The 15,817-nt window shown below is 37.8% G+C and overlaps 1 protein-coding gene across 3 annotated transcripts in view; it reads right to left on the bottom strand.

Moving 5' to 3' along the window:
• Window positions 1-9,959, bottom strand: part of INTS8 (integrator complex subunit 8) — a 64,854-nt gene extending 54,895 nt beyond the window's left edge. For all 3 annotated transcript variants that reach the window (XR_003438147.1, XM_027131431.1, XM_027131429.1), the window contains exons 1-4: window positions 9,689-9,959; window positions 7,333-7,507; window positions 5,371-5,511; window positions 4,977-5,048 (exon numbers count right to left, since the gene is read on the bottom strand). Coding sequence is in view for 2 of the 3 variants with exons in the window: in XM_027131431.1 (XP_026987232.1) it covers window positions 4,977-5,048; window positions 5,371-5,511; window positions 7,333-7,507; window positions 9,689-9,818 (518 nt within the window). In the remaining variant the exon portion in view is untranslated. The remainder of the gene's footprint in view (window positions 1-4,976; window positions 5,049-5,370; window positions 5,512-7,332; window positions 7,508-9,688) is intronic.
• Between the last annotated feature and the right edge of the window lie 5,858 nt (window positions 9,960-15,817).

Here is a 15,817-nt window from a genome sequence, read left to right as displayed (position 1 = left end):
CCACAGACACCCCAAAACATACCACCAGAAAGACAAGATCCAGCCTCATCCACCAGAACACAGGCACTAGTCCCCTCCACCAGGAAGCCTACACAAGCCACTGAACCAACTTTAGCCACTGGGGAGAGACACCAAAAACAATGAGAACTAGGAACCTGCAGCCTGCAAAAAGGAGACCCCAAACACAGTAAGAGAAGCAAAATGAGAAGACAGAAAAACACACAGCAGATGAAGGAGCAAGATAAAAACCCACCAGACCTAAAAAATGAAGAGGAAATACACAGTCTACCTAAAAAAGAATTCAGAATAATGATAGTAAAGATGATCCAAAATCTTGGAAATAGAGAAAATGCAAGAAACATTTAACAAGAACCTAGAAGAACTAAAGATGAAACAAGCAACGATGAACAACACAATAAATGAAATTAAAAATACTCTAGATGGGATCAATAGCAGAATAACTGAGGCAGAAGAACGGATAAGTGACCTGGAAGTAAAATAGTGGAAATAACTACTGCAGAGCAGAATAAAGAAAAAAGAATGAAAAGAACTGAGGACGGTCTCAGAGACCTCTGGGACGACATTAAACGCACCAACATTCGAATTATAGGGGTTCCAGAAGAAGAGAAAAAGAAAGGGACTGAGAAAATATTTGAAGAGGTTATAGTTGAAAATTTCCCTAATGTGGGAAAGGAAATAGTTAATCAAGTCCAGGAAGAACAGAGAATCCCATACAGGATAAATCCAAGGAGAAACACGCCAAGACACATATTAATCAAACTGTCAAAAATTAAATAAAAAGAAAACATATTAAAAGCAGCAAGGGAAAAACAACAAATAACACACAAAGGAATCCCCATAAGGTTAACAGCTGATCTTTCAGCAGAAACTCTGCAAGCCAGGAGGGACTGGTAGGACACATTTAAAGTGATGAAGGAGAAAAGCCTACAACCAAGATTACTCTACCCAGCAAGGATCTCATTCAGATTTGATGGAAAAATTAAAACCTTTACAGACAAGCAAAAGCTGAGAGAGTTCAGCATCACCAAACCAGCTTTACAACAAATGTTAAAGGAACTTCTCTAGACAAGAAACACAAGAGAAGGAAAAGACCTACAATAACAAACCCAAAACAATTAAGAAAATGGGAATAGGAACATACATATCAATAATTACCTTAAATGTAAATGGATTAAATGCTCCCACCAAAAGACACAGACTGGCTGAATGGATACAAAAACAAGACCCATATATATGCTGTCTACAAGAGACCCACTTCAGACCTAGACACATACAGACCGAAAGTAAGGCGATGGAAAAAGATATTCCATGCAAATGGAAACCAAAAGAAAGCTGGAGTAGAAATTCTCATATCAGACAAAATAGACTTTAAAATAAAGATTGTTAGAAAAGACAAAGAGGGACACTACATAATGATCAAGGGATCAATCCAAGAAGAAGATATAACAATTGTAAATATTTATGCATTCAACATAGGAGCACCTCAATACATAAGGCAAATACTAACAGTCATAAAAGGGGAAATCGACAGTAACACATTCATTGTAGGGGACTTTAACACCCCACGTTCACCAATGGACAGAAAATGAAAATAAATAAGGAAACACAAGCTTTAAATGATACATTAAACAAGATGGACTTAATTTGTATTTATAGGACATTCCATCCAAAAACAACAGAATACACATTTTTCTCAGGTGCTCATGGAACATTCTCCAGGATAGATCACATTTTGGGTCACAAAGCAAGCCTTGGTAAATTTCAGAAAATTGAAATTGTATCAAGTATCTTTTCCGAACACAACGCTATGAGACTACATATCAGTTACAGGAAAAGATCTGTAAAAACTATAAACACGTGGAGGCTAAACAACACACTATTTAATAACAAAGTGATCACTGAAGAATCAAAGAGGAAATCAAAAAATACCTAGAAACAAATGACAATGGAGACATGACAACCCAAAACCTATGGGATGCAGCAAAAGCACTTCTAAGAGGGAAGTTTATAGCAATACAATCCCACCTTAAGAAACAGGAAACATCTTGAATAAACAACCTAACCTTGCACCTAAAGCAATTAGAGAAAGAAGAACAAAAAAAACCCAAAGTTAGCAGAAGGAAAGAAATCATAAAAATCAGATCAGAAATAAATGAAAAAGAAATGAAGGAAATGATAGCAAAGATCAATAAAACTAAAAGCTGGTTCTTTGAGAAGATAGAGAAAATTGATAAACCATTAGCCAGACTCATCAAGAATAAAAGGCAGAAGACTCAAATCAATAGAATTAGAAATGAAAAAGGAGAAGTAACAACTGACACTGCAGAAATACAAAAGATCATGAGAGATTACTACAAGCAACTCTATACCAATAAAATGGACAACCTGGAAGAAATGGACAAATTCTTAGAAATGCACAACCTGCCAAGACTGAATCAGGAAGAAATAGAAAATATGAACAGACCAATCACAAGCACTGAAATTGAAACTGTGATTAAAAATCTTCCAACAAACAAAAGCCCAGGACCAGATGGCTTCACAGGCGAATTCTATCAAACATTTAGAGAAGAGCTAACACCTATCCTTCTCAAACTCTTCGAGAACATAGCAGAGGGAGGAACACTCCCAAACTCATTCTACGAGGCCACCATCACCCTGATACCAAAACCAGACAAGGATGCCACAAAGAAAGAAAATTACAAGCCAATATCACTGATGAACATAGATGCAAAAATCCTCAACAAAATACTAGCAAACAGAATCCAACAGCACATTAAAAGGATCATACACCATGATCAAGTGGGGTTTATTCCGGGAATGCAAGGATTCTTCAATATACGCCAATCAATCAACGTGATACACCATATTAACAAATTGAAAGAGAAAAACCATATGATCATTTCAATAGATGCAGAGAAAGCTTTCAACAGAATTCAACATCCATTTATGATAAAAACCTACTTTACAAAGTAGGCATAGAGGGAACTTTCCTCAACATAATAAAGGCCATATATGACAAACCCACAGCCAACATTGTCCTCAATGGTGAAAAACTGAAAGCTTTTCCACTAAGATCAGTAACAAGACAAGGTTGCCCACTCTCACCACTCTTATTCAACACAGTTTTGGAAGATTTAGCCACAGCAATCAGAGAAGAAAAGGAAATAAAAGGAATACAAACTGGAAAAGAAGAAGTAAAACTGTCACTGTTTGCAGATGACATGACACTATACACAGAGAATCCTAAAGATGCTACCAGAAAACTACTAGAGCTAATCAATGAATTTGGTAAAGTAGCAGGATACAAAATTAATGCACAGAAATCTCTGGCACTCCTATACACTAATGATGAAAAATCTGAAAGTGAAATCAAGAAAACACTCCCATTTACCACTGCAACAAAAAGAATAAAATATCTAGGAATAAACCTACCTAAGGAGACAAAAGACCTGTATGCAGAAAATTATAATACACTGACGAAAGAAAGTAAAGATAGTACAAATAGATGGAGAGATATACCATGCTCTTGGATTGGAAGAATCAACATTGTGAAAATGACTATACTACCCAAAGCGATCTACAGATTCATGCAATCCCTACGAAACTACCACTGGCATTTTTCACAGAACTAGAACAAAAAATTTCACAATTTGTATGGAAACACAAAAGACTCCGAATAGCCAAAGCAATCTTGAGAACGAAAAACGGAGCTGAAGGAATCAGGCTCCCTGACTTCAGACTATACTACAAAGCTACAGTAATAAAGACAGTATGGTACTGGCACAAAAGCATAAAGACAGACCAATGGAACAGGATAGAAAGCCCAGAGATAAACCCACGCACATATGGTCACCTTATCTTTGATAAAGGAGGCAGGAATGTACAGTGGAGAAAGGAAAGCCTCTTCAATAAGTGCTGCTGGGAAAACTGGACAGCTACATGTAAAAGAATGAGATTAGAACACTCCCTAACAACATGCACAAAAATAAGCTCAAAATGGATTAAAGACCTAAACGGTAAGGCCAGAAACTATCAAACTCTTAGAGGAAAACATAGGCAGAACACTCTATGACATAAATCACAGCAAGATCCTTTTTGACCCACCTCCTAGAGAAATGGAAATAAAAACAAAAGTAAACAAATGGGACCTAATGAAACTTCAAAGCTTTTGCACAGCAACGGAAACCATAAAGAAGACCAAAAGACAACCCTCAGAATGGGAGAAAATATTTGCAAATGAAGCAACTGACAAAGGATTAATCTCCAAAATTTATAAGCAGCTCATGCAGCTCAATAACAAAAAAACAACCAACCAATCCAAAAATGGGCAGAAGACCTAAATAGACATTTCTCCAAAGAAGATATACAGACTGCCAACAAACACATGAAAGAATGCTCAACATCATTAATCATTAGAGAAATGCAAATCAAAACTACAATGAGATATCTCACACTGGTCAGAATGGCCATCATCAAAAAATCTAGAAACAATAAATGCTGGAGAGGGGGTGGAGAAAAGCAAACACTCTTGCACTGCTGGTAGGAATGTGAATTGGTACAGCCACTATGGAGAACAGTATGGAGCTTCCTTAAAAAACTACAAATAGAACTACCAAATGACCCAACAATCCCACTACTGGGCATATACCCTGAGAAAACCATAATTCAAAAAGAGTCATGTACCAAAATGTTCATTGCAGCTCTATTTACAATAGCCAGGAGATGGAAACAACCTAAGTGCCCATCATCGAAAGAATGGATAAAGAAGATGTGGCACATATATACAATGGAATATTACTCAGCCATAAAAAGAAACGAAATAGAGTTATTTGTAGTGAGGTGGATGGACCTAGAGTCTGTCATACAGAGTGAAGTAAGTCAGAGAGAGAAAGACAAATACCGTATGCTAACACATATATATGGAATCTAAGAAAAAAAAAAAATGGCCAACTTACACACTTAACTGAGGAGGTCCAGGTTTTGGTTGTTTGACAGGAAAACTACTTTGAACAATTGTCCTAATTGCCCTGTAAAAAAGACCAAAAAACCAAAAGTTAACACACTGTAAATATCACTTCAAGTTTTTTTTCAAGTGCTCCTTAGAAAACTTAAAAACTATCTGAAATTCTAATTGATATATAATAAAAACTTTGTAAGTCATCCACATCTTTATCAGAATTCTTTTTATCTATGCAGTCATAAATTTTCTCCACCAACAGATTCACTGTTTCCAAGATCCTCTTAGAGATCCCTAGAGTAGAAGGAGTAACTTAAAAGCATATCCCTGGAAGTCAGAGTGCAATTAAAGAGAGGCTGCCCAACACATTTCAGGTTTATGAAAACATTTACCATCTATTGTAGAGAAGTATAGCCATGGCAGTGGTTGGAGGTAAAGTGGCCAGATCCATGTCTATGTGCTTTGTTCCGGGAGGAACTTTACTGATGCACAGCAGTTCATTTAGTAACATATTCAATACTGGAACAGACAAACTTAAAAAGGAAGAATCAAAAGATATATAAGCTGTGTAACCACAAAATACACAATTCAGTATTTTCACTCAAAGTAATTATACTGTTAAAGGAGTAAATCTACAGACCATTTTATTAACCTGTTTCAACAACTTATATGAAAATATACCTATCAAATTCAAAAAGATTTTTTAAGCTTTCATTATGAAAACAATTTAAACATATACAAAAGTAGACAGAATAATATAATATAGCCCAATGTGCCCATCATCCAGCTTCAACAATTATCAACTGATGGCCAATCTTGTTTCATCTCCACTCCACCCACTTCCCTCCTTCCCATATTATTGTGAAGCAAATTCCCAATATTAAATCATTTTTTCCACAAGTATTTCAGAATATATCTCCAAAAAATTACCTCCTAACATAATGACAGTATAAATTTCACATCTAAAAAAATTTTAATTGCTTACCATCAAATAGCCAATCAATGCTCAATTTTCCAAGTGTAACACATACATCATGCTTTTTTGTACACACTGCTACCTGTTGATATGCCTCAAATCTATTAATGGATAAGTTTCCCCTTAGATTAAAGCATAAAACTTTTTTTTTAATTCTAATTTTAATGCTATAGAAGATATGGTGCAAAAACAATGTTTAAATACTACTAGTGTGAGTATAAACTAATACAACTCTCTTGGAATGCAATCTGGTAACATGCATAATGTGCTTTAAAAATGTTTATACCACTTGACCAAGCAATTTAACAATCTATACTAAGGCTGTAACTCGAAATTCAGATAAAGTTTATGGACATAGACATTTAAGGCTCTGTCATTAATAAAAGTGAAAAACTAGGGCTTCCCTGGTGGCACAATGGTTGAGAGTCCGCCTGCCGATGCAGGGGACACAGGTTCGTGCCCCGGTCCGGGAAGATCCCACATGCCGCGGAGCGGCTGGGCCCACGAGCCATGGCTGCTGAGCCTGTGCTCCGCAATGGGAGAGGCCTCAACAGTGAGAGGCCCGTGTACCGGTAAAAAAAAAAAAAAAAAAAAAAGTGAAAAACTAGAGAAAACTGTCAATGGAGGAACAGTTAATAAATTATCTATACAATGGAATAAACTCCAAAAAACAAAATGGGAAAATGTTCATGATATCCTGCTATATGAAATAAAACAAATCAAAACAGTATATAAGATATGTTCACAATTTTGTTTAAAAATAAATCACACAAAAATGTTAAAAATACTTCTCTCCCCTCCTCTATTATTTCTTATTTTCTGAATTTTCCCAAATGTTCTATAAGGTATTTCTTTTTCAATTGTGAGAAGGGGATGAAAACAAATCATTTTATAACTACGCCTTTGAAATTATTTATTTGTAAACAAATAACCACTGATTCTAATAAGACAGCTTAAGAGTTTGGGAGACAGTGATTGATTTATGCCCAGTAAAATAAACTGAATTATTCAATAAGGAATCATCCATACATTATGTACCATGCATCATTAATTTTTATTCATTTTCTTCAGATATGTAAAAGTAAACTGAACATTTAAAACTGTTTAGGCATGGACTTTCCTACTTAGCACATCAAAGAAAAGAACAATAATAAAATGGCTCATTATTGATAACACCAAGTTTATACTTTAAAAGGTTATTTAAATTCATCTAATAGTCGAATATTTTCTTACACCTTTTGAAAACTACTTGCATATTTTACCAAGAATGCAGAGAAAAATAATTTTCATTTTAAGGGCCAATATTATAAGAACACATATTGAAATAAACCAAGATATCTAACAGTACTAAAAATAAATTCATTTAAATCTTGTATACCTTTTCTCTAATATGTCTAAGTCCCACTTCAAATGTGCAGCAACTTTAAGAGCAAGAAGCTTTAAAATACGATTTCTCTTGTTATCAGGTGGAGGTTGAACTTGGTTCTGTTCATTAACTGAAGGTTTAGAAGCCTGTTCCAAAAACTGGACTATAAGTTGAACTGGTGCAGGATCTAGGATTTAAAAGAAAATAATTCTTGAACTTAAGTTCTAATTATGAAGATCCAAAGGATTCACTGTATTAGTTTTTGACCACAAAGGAATCCAAACAGGCCAACAGGCATGTGAAAAGATGCTCCATATCGCTATTAGAGAAATGCAAATCAAAACTACAATGAGGTATCACCGCACACCAGTCAGAATGGCCATCACCAAAATGTCTACAAATAATAAATGCTGGAGAGGGTGTGGAAAGAAGGGAACCCTCCTACATGATTGACAGGAATGTAAACTGGTGCAGCCGCTATGGAAAACAGTATGGAGGTTCCTTAAAAAATTAAAAATAAAGTTACTATATGATCCAGCAATCCCACTCCTGGGCATATATCTGGAAAAGACAAAAACTCTAATTTGAAAAGATACATGCACCCATAAGTTCACAGCAGCACTATTCACAATAGCCAAGACATGGAAATAACCCAAGTGTCCGCTGACAGATGAATGGATAAAGATGTGGTACATATATACATTGGAATATTACTCAGCCATAAAAAAGAATGAAATTATGCCACTGCAGCAACATGGATGGACCTAGAGATTATCATACTAAGAAAAGTACATCAGACAGAGAAAGACAAATGTCGTATGACATCATTTTATGTGGAATCTAAAAGTGATACAAATGAACTTATTTACAAAACAGAAATAGACTCACAAAGAAAACAAATTTATGGTTACCAAATGGGAAAGGGGGGGAGGGATAAATTAGGAATTTGGGATTGACAGATACATATAAAATAAACAAGGACCTACCGTATAGTACAGGGAACTATATTCAATATCTTATAATAACCTATAATGGAAAAGTATCTGAAAAGGAATATATATATATATATATATATATATATATATATATATCATAATCACTTTGCTGTACACCTGAAACATTGTACATCAACTATACTTCAATTAAAAAGAAAGTTTAAAAAAAATCCAAACAGTTGTGTAGGTAGAATAACTAAGGATTATGATTTATAAGAAGTGTGCCTGGGGATTAAAGGGAAAGATCAGGAAGGGTGTAAGGAAGAAAGGATAACAGATTCCTGCAGAAGAAAGCACTTTACAGGGAAGAACATAATGGTTATAGATTTCCAGTTCAGCAAACAACGAATGTCAATTAAAGGAAAGAGAGGTCATCTTTAGAATCACTGTTTTAACGCTTAATTAGTGGGGCCTGCATAAAGTTACCTCTGCACCTGTTTGTCATGCAAAATAGAGGATAATGCCACCTACTTCACAGGATTACTATGAAGACTGATTAAATGAGATAACAGATATGAAGCATTAAGCACAGTGACTGGCACGCAGAAAGACTCAACAAACGTTAGTCAAAATCAATTAATTAAAAGAACATAATATAATATAGGTGGTAAAACTGCCCAAGTGAAGTACACTAACTTCTCGCACAGCAGTCTCCACCAGGAGACTAAAGCCCGTCTATTAGACTGAACAAGCCACAACTGGATTCGAACTTTATCAGCAAAATATCATCCAAGGAACTTACTTTTTCATGCCAGTACCTCTTTCCAGAAATGCCTGGCGTTTTCCACCTTCCCTGAGAGTACTCATTAACTGGGATATTAATCATGATCATCATTATACAAGAACCATCTTGCAACTGTAGTTTTTTTCTGCTTTCAAAGATTTCTTCATTTTGATTTACAGCTTAACTTTGAAATATATAATTAAGAGTCGGTAAAGTCTCCTCGTTGAGGAATAAAACAGTTAAATAGGAACCTAAGATAGTTAACTAATTAGTGTCAGGATCAGCCCCCGAATCGTTGATTTCTCCCCATCTCCCCAAACTGTGCGGGGTTCTGTCAAGAGGAGGGTTCGAGCCAGCCTCCCCAACCCAAATACTCTCACAAGGCCATCTCGCAGGTGTTAAAACCCCGAACAGTAAAAGGGGGTGGATGCGGAAGCTCCTTTGTTTTGCGCCTTTCTTTGGCCTCCCACAGCAGTGCCCCCGCACTGGTGTGTTTAATACTTAGCCGGGGGCCTAGCCAGAGCTCGGCTCCGGTCCCCGCCTCCCGAGCCGCAGGTTCGTGGCCGAGAAGGCGCGGGATGGTGAGAGACGGGAGGGCAGCGCCGGTGACCGGGTCCCGCTCCGCTCGAGCTGCAGGCGCCGCGCTTACCCGGGCAGGGCTTGCGCAGATGTTTCTCCAACAGCGACTCCTCCAGCAGGAACTCAAACCAGCAGGTCTGCGGCGGGGTGCAGGGCCGGCTGGAGGTGGCCGCCTCCCGGTCCGCCGCCTCCGCGCTCATCCTGCCCCCGCCGCCGCTACCCCCTGGGACGTTTCCCGGCTCCAACCTGACACTCGGACGCGGGCCCTGGGCCTGTGATCTGCGGAACCCCCGAGACCTAGGACGCACTCGAAACGTCCCGGAAACCCACACAGTCCAAAATGGCTGCGCGGCCCAGCCAGAGCTGGGGATCCTGGATCCGCCTCCCGGCGCCACCGCCGTGCCTCCAAGCCAATCGTTATTTGAGTTGGAGAAAGAGGGCGGGACCTATCCTCAGACCACGCCTCCTCCCGGTTGCCTTGGGAGACGGCTTGCGGGTAAGCTGGGTCGCAGGTTGGTTTCCCCGGTTCCCTGGGAGTTTCTCAGCGAGCAAATGAAATAGCCTCATCAATAGGCCTCATTGTCTTCGTAAAAGGCAGTGAACGCTACAGGTTCAAACTGTAATCTAGGCAAAGTTTGTTTTCGGTGGTTTAAATTTTCCCACTTCATTTCTGAGATTTCCTACTACCTAGGTCCTCTCGGCGGATGTGCCCTCGTGTCTTGGGCGCCAGCGTCCCCGCCCCCTTTCCGAGACAGCTGACGGCCCACGTGAGATCTAGCTTTTCTGCTGCTTCTCAGGACTAGCTCTCAGTGTTTAGCGCCTAATTAACTCTCTTGATATCCCGGCTAGAGTTATTAAGCCCATTTTACATTTACCTTCATTCTATAATCTGGTGTTTTTTTTTTAACGAAGTTGAAAAAAGTGTATTCATAGATGGTGCACACGATCTATATTGAGTGCAAACTAACCTCTCTGAACCTTAGTTTTCATATTTGTAAATCAGGAATTATAATAGTGCCTATCTTAGGGTTGATAAGAGAATTAAAGGCAGAACTTGATAATACAGGTAAGCTTTTTAAACAAGGCCTGACATCTAGAAACATGGGCAAATGTTAGCAAATATCATATAGTGCTTTCTTCATATACATGATTCTAGTTTTCTCCTATAAACGACCCTGTTACACATGTTTTAACCAATGAAAACACTGAAGTTTCAGAGTTATCATTTGTCCAAGGTTTCCCAACAATCGAGGGGTGGGGCCAGAGCTTTAGTGATCTTTCCACTGTACTCAGGCTGCTTCCAACATTCGATAGAGAGGATAAGACTGATGGCTTATGGTCTTTTCCAGAATGAAATGGTAGAGCTTTGAACAGGTTTAGGAAAGATAAATGGAAGTAGCTCCTCCATACGTGAAAGTAAATCTGCTTCAGTGGCAACCATTGCCTTGTTCTCTTCCTGTGCAATCCTCTTTCTGGATTCTGCCATGCCTCTCTCCCGCTCTTTCATTCTGGTCCTTCCTGGGGTCCTGGCCTTAGTCCTCTTCTCACTGTAAAAACCATCCCTGCATCACTCCCCCCACTCCTGAAACTCTATCCTAGGCTCTAAAGAACACAGGTTGGAAATCATGTATTAGAGTAATAAAATCATGAGGACCTAAATTAATAAAATATCAATAGGAAGTCTCTTCAGCAAGTGGTGTTGGAAAAGTTGGCCAGCTGCATATAAATCAATGAAGTTTGAACACACCCTCACACCATACACAAAAGTAAACTCAAAATGGCATAAAGACTTAAATATAAGACAAGACGCCATAAAACTCCCAGAAGAGAACATAGGCAAGACATTCTCTGACAGATATCATACCAATATTTTCTTAGGTCAGTCTCCCAAGGCAATAGAAATAAAAGCAAAAATAAACAAATGGGACCTAATCAAACTTATAAGCTTTTGCACAGCAAAGGAAACCATAAACAAAATGAAAAGATAACCTACAGACTGAGAGAAAATATTTGCAAATGATGAGCCCAACAAAGGCTTAATTTCCAAAATACACAAATAGCTAATACAATTCAATAACAAAAAAACAAACAACCCAACTGAAAAATGGGCAGAAGACCTAAATAAACATTTCTCCAAAGAAGACATACAGATGGCCAATAGGCACATGAAAAGATGCTCGTCTTCGCTAATTATTAGAGAAGTGCAAATCAAAACTACAATAAGGTACCACCTCACACCAGTCAGAATGGTCATCATTAAAAAGTCTACAAATAATAAATGCTGGAGAGGGTGTAAAGAAAAGGAAACCCTCTTACAGTCTTGGTAGGAATGTAAATTGCTGCAGCCACTGTGGAAAACAGTATGGATGTTCCTCAAAAAGCTAACAATAGAGTTGAACTATGATCCAGCAATCCCACTCCTGGGCATATACCCAGATAAAACTATAATTTGAAAAGATGCATGCACCCCTGTGTTCATAGCAGCACTATTTACGATAGCCAAGACATGGAAACAACCTAAATGTCCATCAACAGAGGAATGGATAAGGAAGATGTGGTAGGGACTTCCCTGGTGGTGCACTGGTTAAGAATCCGCCTGCCAATACAGGGGACATGGGTTCAAGCCCTGGTCTGGGAAGATCCCACATGCCACGGAGCAACTAAGCCCATGTCCCACAACTACTGAGCCTGCGAACCACAACTACTGAGCCCATGCGCCACAACTATTCCAGCCCTACATATTTGTATACATACAAATATGTACACATGGACTGAAGTGGCATTGTCAAAGTATAGTCTGCCATCCCCAGAGGACCTCCCAGATCCTTTCAGAGAGTCTTTGAGGTCAGAGTTATTTTCACAATACTAAGATGCAATTTGCCTTTTTTGCTGTGTTAACATTTGCGCTGATGATTCAAAAGCAATGATGGGAAGAACTTGTAGCAACTCAGCATGCATCAAAGCAGTGACATTGTTTTTCACCAACATCACTTACTGGCAGTTTTAAAAAACAACAATTTCACTTATGTCCATGGTGACACAGTAATAAGTATTAATTTTATTAACTCTTGAACCTTGAATACGTCATATCTTTTTAATATTCTCTATATGAAATGAGAAGCACACATAAAGCACCTCTGCTGGATAGCAAAGTACAGTGGTTGTCTCAACTTGAGCTATTTGAGCTATGATCCGAGCTAGCAGCTTTTTCATGAAACACCACTTTTACTTGAAAGAACAAGGACAGACTAATTATGGTTATTCAGAGTTGGGTATTTGGCAGACAACTTCTCAAAAATGGACAAAGTGAGTCTGTCACTTCATGTAAAACAACTGACAGTATTTGTGGCTAATGATAAATTTTGAGTTTTCAAGTAAAAATTAGAATTCTGGACTATAAACTTGACAGCTTTCCAATGCTTACAGACTTTTCTAATGAAATAGGTGGTGATATAATTAGGGGTTTTTTTGATATTAGAATAAAATGTGTCAAATTTTGGGTGGTCATATAATTCAGAAAACCAATATTTTTATAATGGGTACAAGATCCATTCTTATTACAAGACAGAGCAATGGATTTTAATAGAACAGATTTCGAAAAGTCAACTGATACAATTGCAGATTCCAAATTGCAACTAACCTTTAAAAAACCACCACTGGGCTTCCCTGATGGCACAGTGGTTAAGAATCCACCTGCCAGTGCAGGGGACACGGGTTCGAGCCCTGGTCCAGGAAGATCCCACATACCGTGGAACAACTAAGCCCGTGCACCACAACAACTGAGCCTGCACTCTAGAGCCTGCGAGCCACAACTACTGAGCCTGCGTGCTGCACCTACTGAAGCCCACATGCCTAGAGCCCATGCTCCACAACAAGAGAACCACTGCAATGAGAAGCCCGCGCGCTGCAACGAAAAGTAGTCCCCACTCACCACAACTAAAGAAAACCTGCATGCAGCAACAAAGACCCAACACAGCCAACAAATAAATAAATTCATATATATATATATATATATATATATATATATATATATATATATATAAACACCACTTTCTCGAGTTTTGGTATAGTATCAAAGAAGAAAATCCACAATTATCTGAAAAGGCCCATAAAATTCTCCTTTTTCAACTACATAGCTATACGATCATCTCAATAGATGCACAAAAAGCTTTTACAAAATTCAACACCCATTTATGATAAAAACTCTCCAGAAAGTGGTCATAGAGGGAAGCTTCCTCAACATAATAAAGGCCATATATGACAAATCCACAGCAAACATCATTCTTAATGGTGAAAAACTGAAAGCATTTCCTCAAGATCAGGAATAAGACAAGGATGTCCACTCTCACCACTCTTACTCAACATAGTATTGGAAGTCCTAGCCATGGCAATCAGAGAAGAAAAAGAAATAAAAGAAACACAAATTGGAAAAGAAGAAGTAAAACTGTCACTGTTTGCAGATGACATGATGCTATACACAGAAAATCCGAAAGATGCCACCAGAAAACTACTAGAACTAATCAATGAATTTGGTAAAGTTGCAGGATAGGAAATTAATGCACAGAAATCTCTTGAATTCCTATACACTAACAATGAAATATCAGGAAGAGAAATTAAGGAAACAGTCCCATTTACCATCACAAAAAAAAGAATAAAATACCTAGGAATAAACCTACCTAAGGAGACAAAAGACCTGTACTCAGAAAACTATGAAACACTGATGAAAGAAATCAAAGATGACATAAACAGATGGAGAGTTATACCATGCTCCTTTGGAAGAATCAATATTGTGAAAATGACTATACTACCCAAAGCAATCTACAGGTTCAATGCAACCCCTATCAAATTACCAGTGGCATTTTTCACATAATTAGAACAAAAAATTATACAATTTGTATGGAAACACAAAAGACCCTGAAAAGCCAAAGCAATCTTGAGAAAGAAAAACTGAGCTGGAGGAATCAGGCTCCCTGACTCCAGACTATACTACAAAGCTACAGTAATCCAGACACTATGGTACTGGCACAAAAACAGAAATATAGATCAATGATACAGGATAGAAAGCCCAGAGATAAACCCACACACCTATGGTCACCTAATCTATGACAAAGAAGGCAAGAATACAGTGGAGACAAGACAGCCTCTTCAATAAATGGTGCTGGGAAAACTGGACAGCTACATGTAAAAGAATGAAAGTAGAACACTACCTAACACCATACACAAAAATAAACTCAAAATGGATTAAAGACGTAAATGTAAGACTGGACACTATAAAACTCTTAGAGGAAAACATAGGAAAAACACTCTGACATAAATCAAAGCAAGATCTTTTATGACCCACCTCCTAGAATAATGAAAATAAAAACAAAAATAAGTGAATGGAGCCTAATTAAACTTAAAAGCTTTTGCACAGCAAAGGAAACCATAAAAAAGATGAAAAGACAACCCTCAGAATGGGACAAAATATTTGCAAACGAAGAAACAAACAAATGATTAATCTCCAAAATATACAAGCAGCTCATGCAGCTCAATATCAAAATAACAAACAACCCAATCCAAAAATGGGCAGAAGACCTAAATAGACATTTCTCCAAAGAAGATATACAGATTGCCAACAAACACATGACAGGATGCTCAACATCATTAATCATTAGAGAAATGCAAATCAAAACTAAAATGAGGTACCACCTCACACCAGTTACAATGGGCATCATCAGAAAATCTACAAATAAATGCTGGAGAGAGTGCAGAGAAAAGAGAACTCTCTTGCACTGTTGGTGGGAATGTAAATTAATACAGCCACTATGGAGAACAGTACAGAGGTTCCTTAAAAAACTAAAAATAGAACTACTATATGACCCAGCAATCCAACTACTGGGCATATACCCTAAGAAAACCATAATTCAAAAAGACACATGTACCACAATGTTCATTGCAGCACTATTTACAATAGCCAGGACATGGAAACAACCTAAATGTCCATTGACAGATGAATGGATAAAGATGTGGTACATATATATAATGGAATATTATTCAGCCATAAAAAGAAATGAAATTGGGTCATTTGTAGAGATGTGGCTGGACCTAGAGTCTGTCATACAGAGTGAAGTTAAGTCAGAAAGAGAAAAACAAATATCGTATATTAACGCATATATGTGGAATCTAGAAAAATGGTACAGATGAACCTATTTGCAGGGCA

Source organism: Aethalodelphis obliquidens, unplaced genomic scaffold (assembly GCF_003676395.1).
Source record: "Aethalodelphis obliquidens isolate GAN/ISIS:26980383/991018 unplaced genomic scaffold, ASM367639v1 scaffold39, whole genome shotgun sequence".
Classification (NCBI taxonomy): domain Eukaryota; kingdom Metazoa; phylum Chordata; class Mammalia; order Artiodactyla; family Delphinidae; genus Aethalodelphis; species Aethalodelphis obliquidens.
The sequence above is the reverse complement of the archived record's forward strand: the minus strand, read 5'-3'. Positions and strand labels throughout refer to the sequence as shown.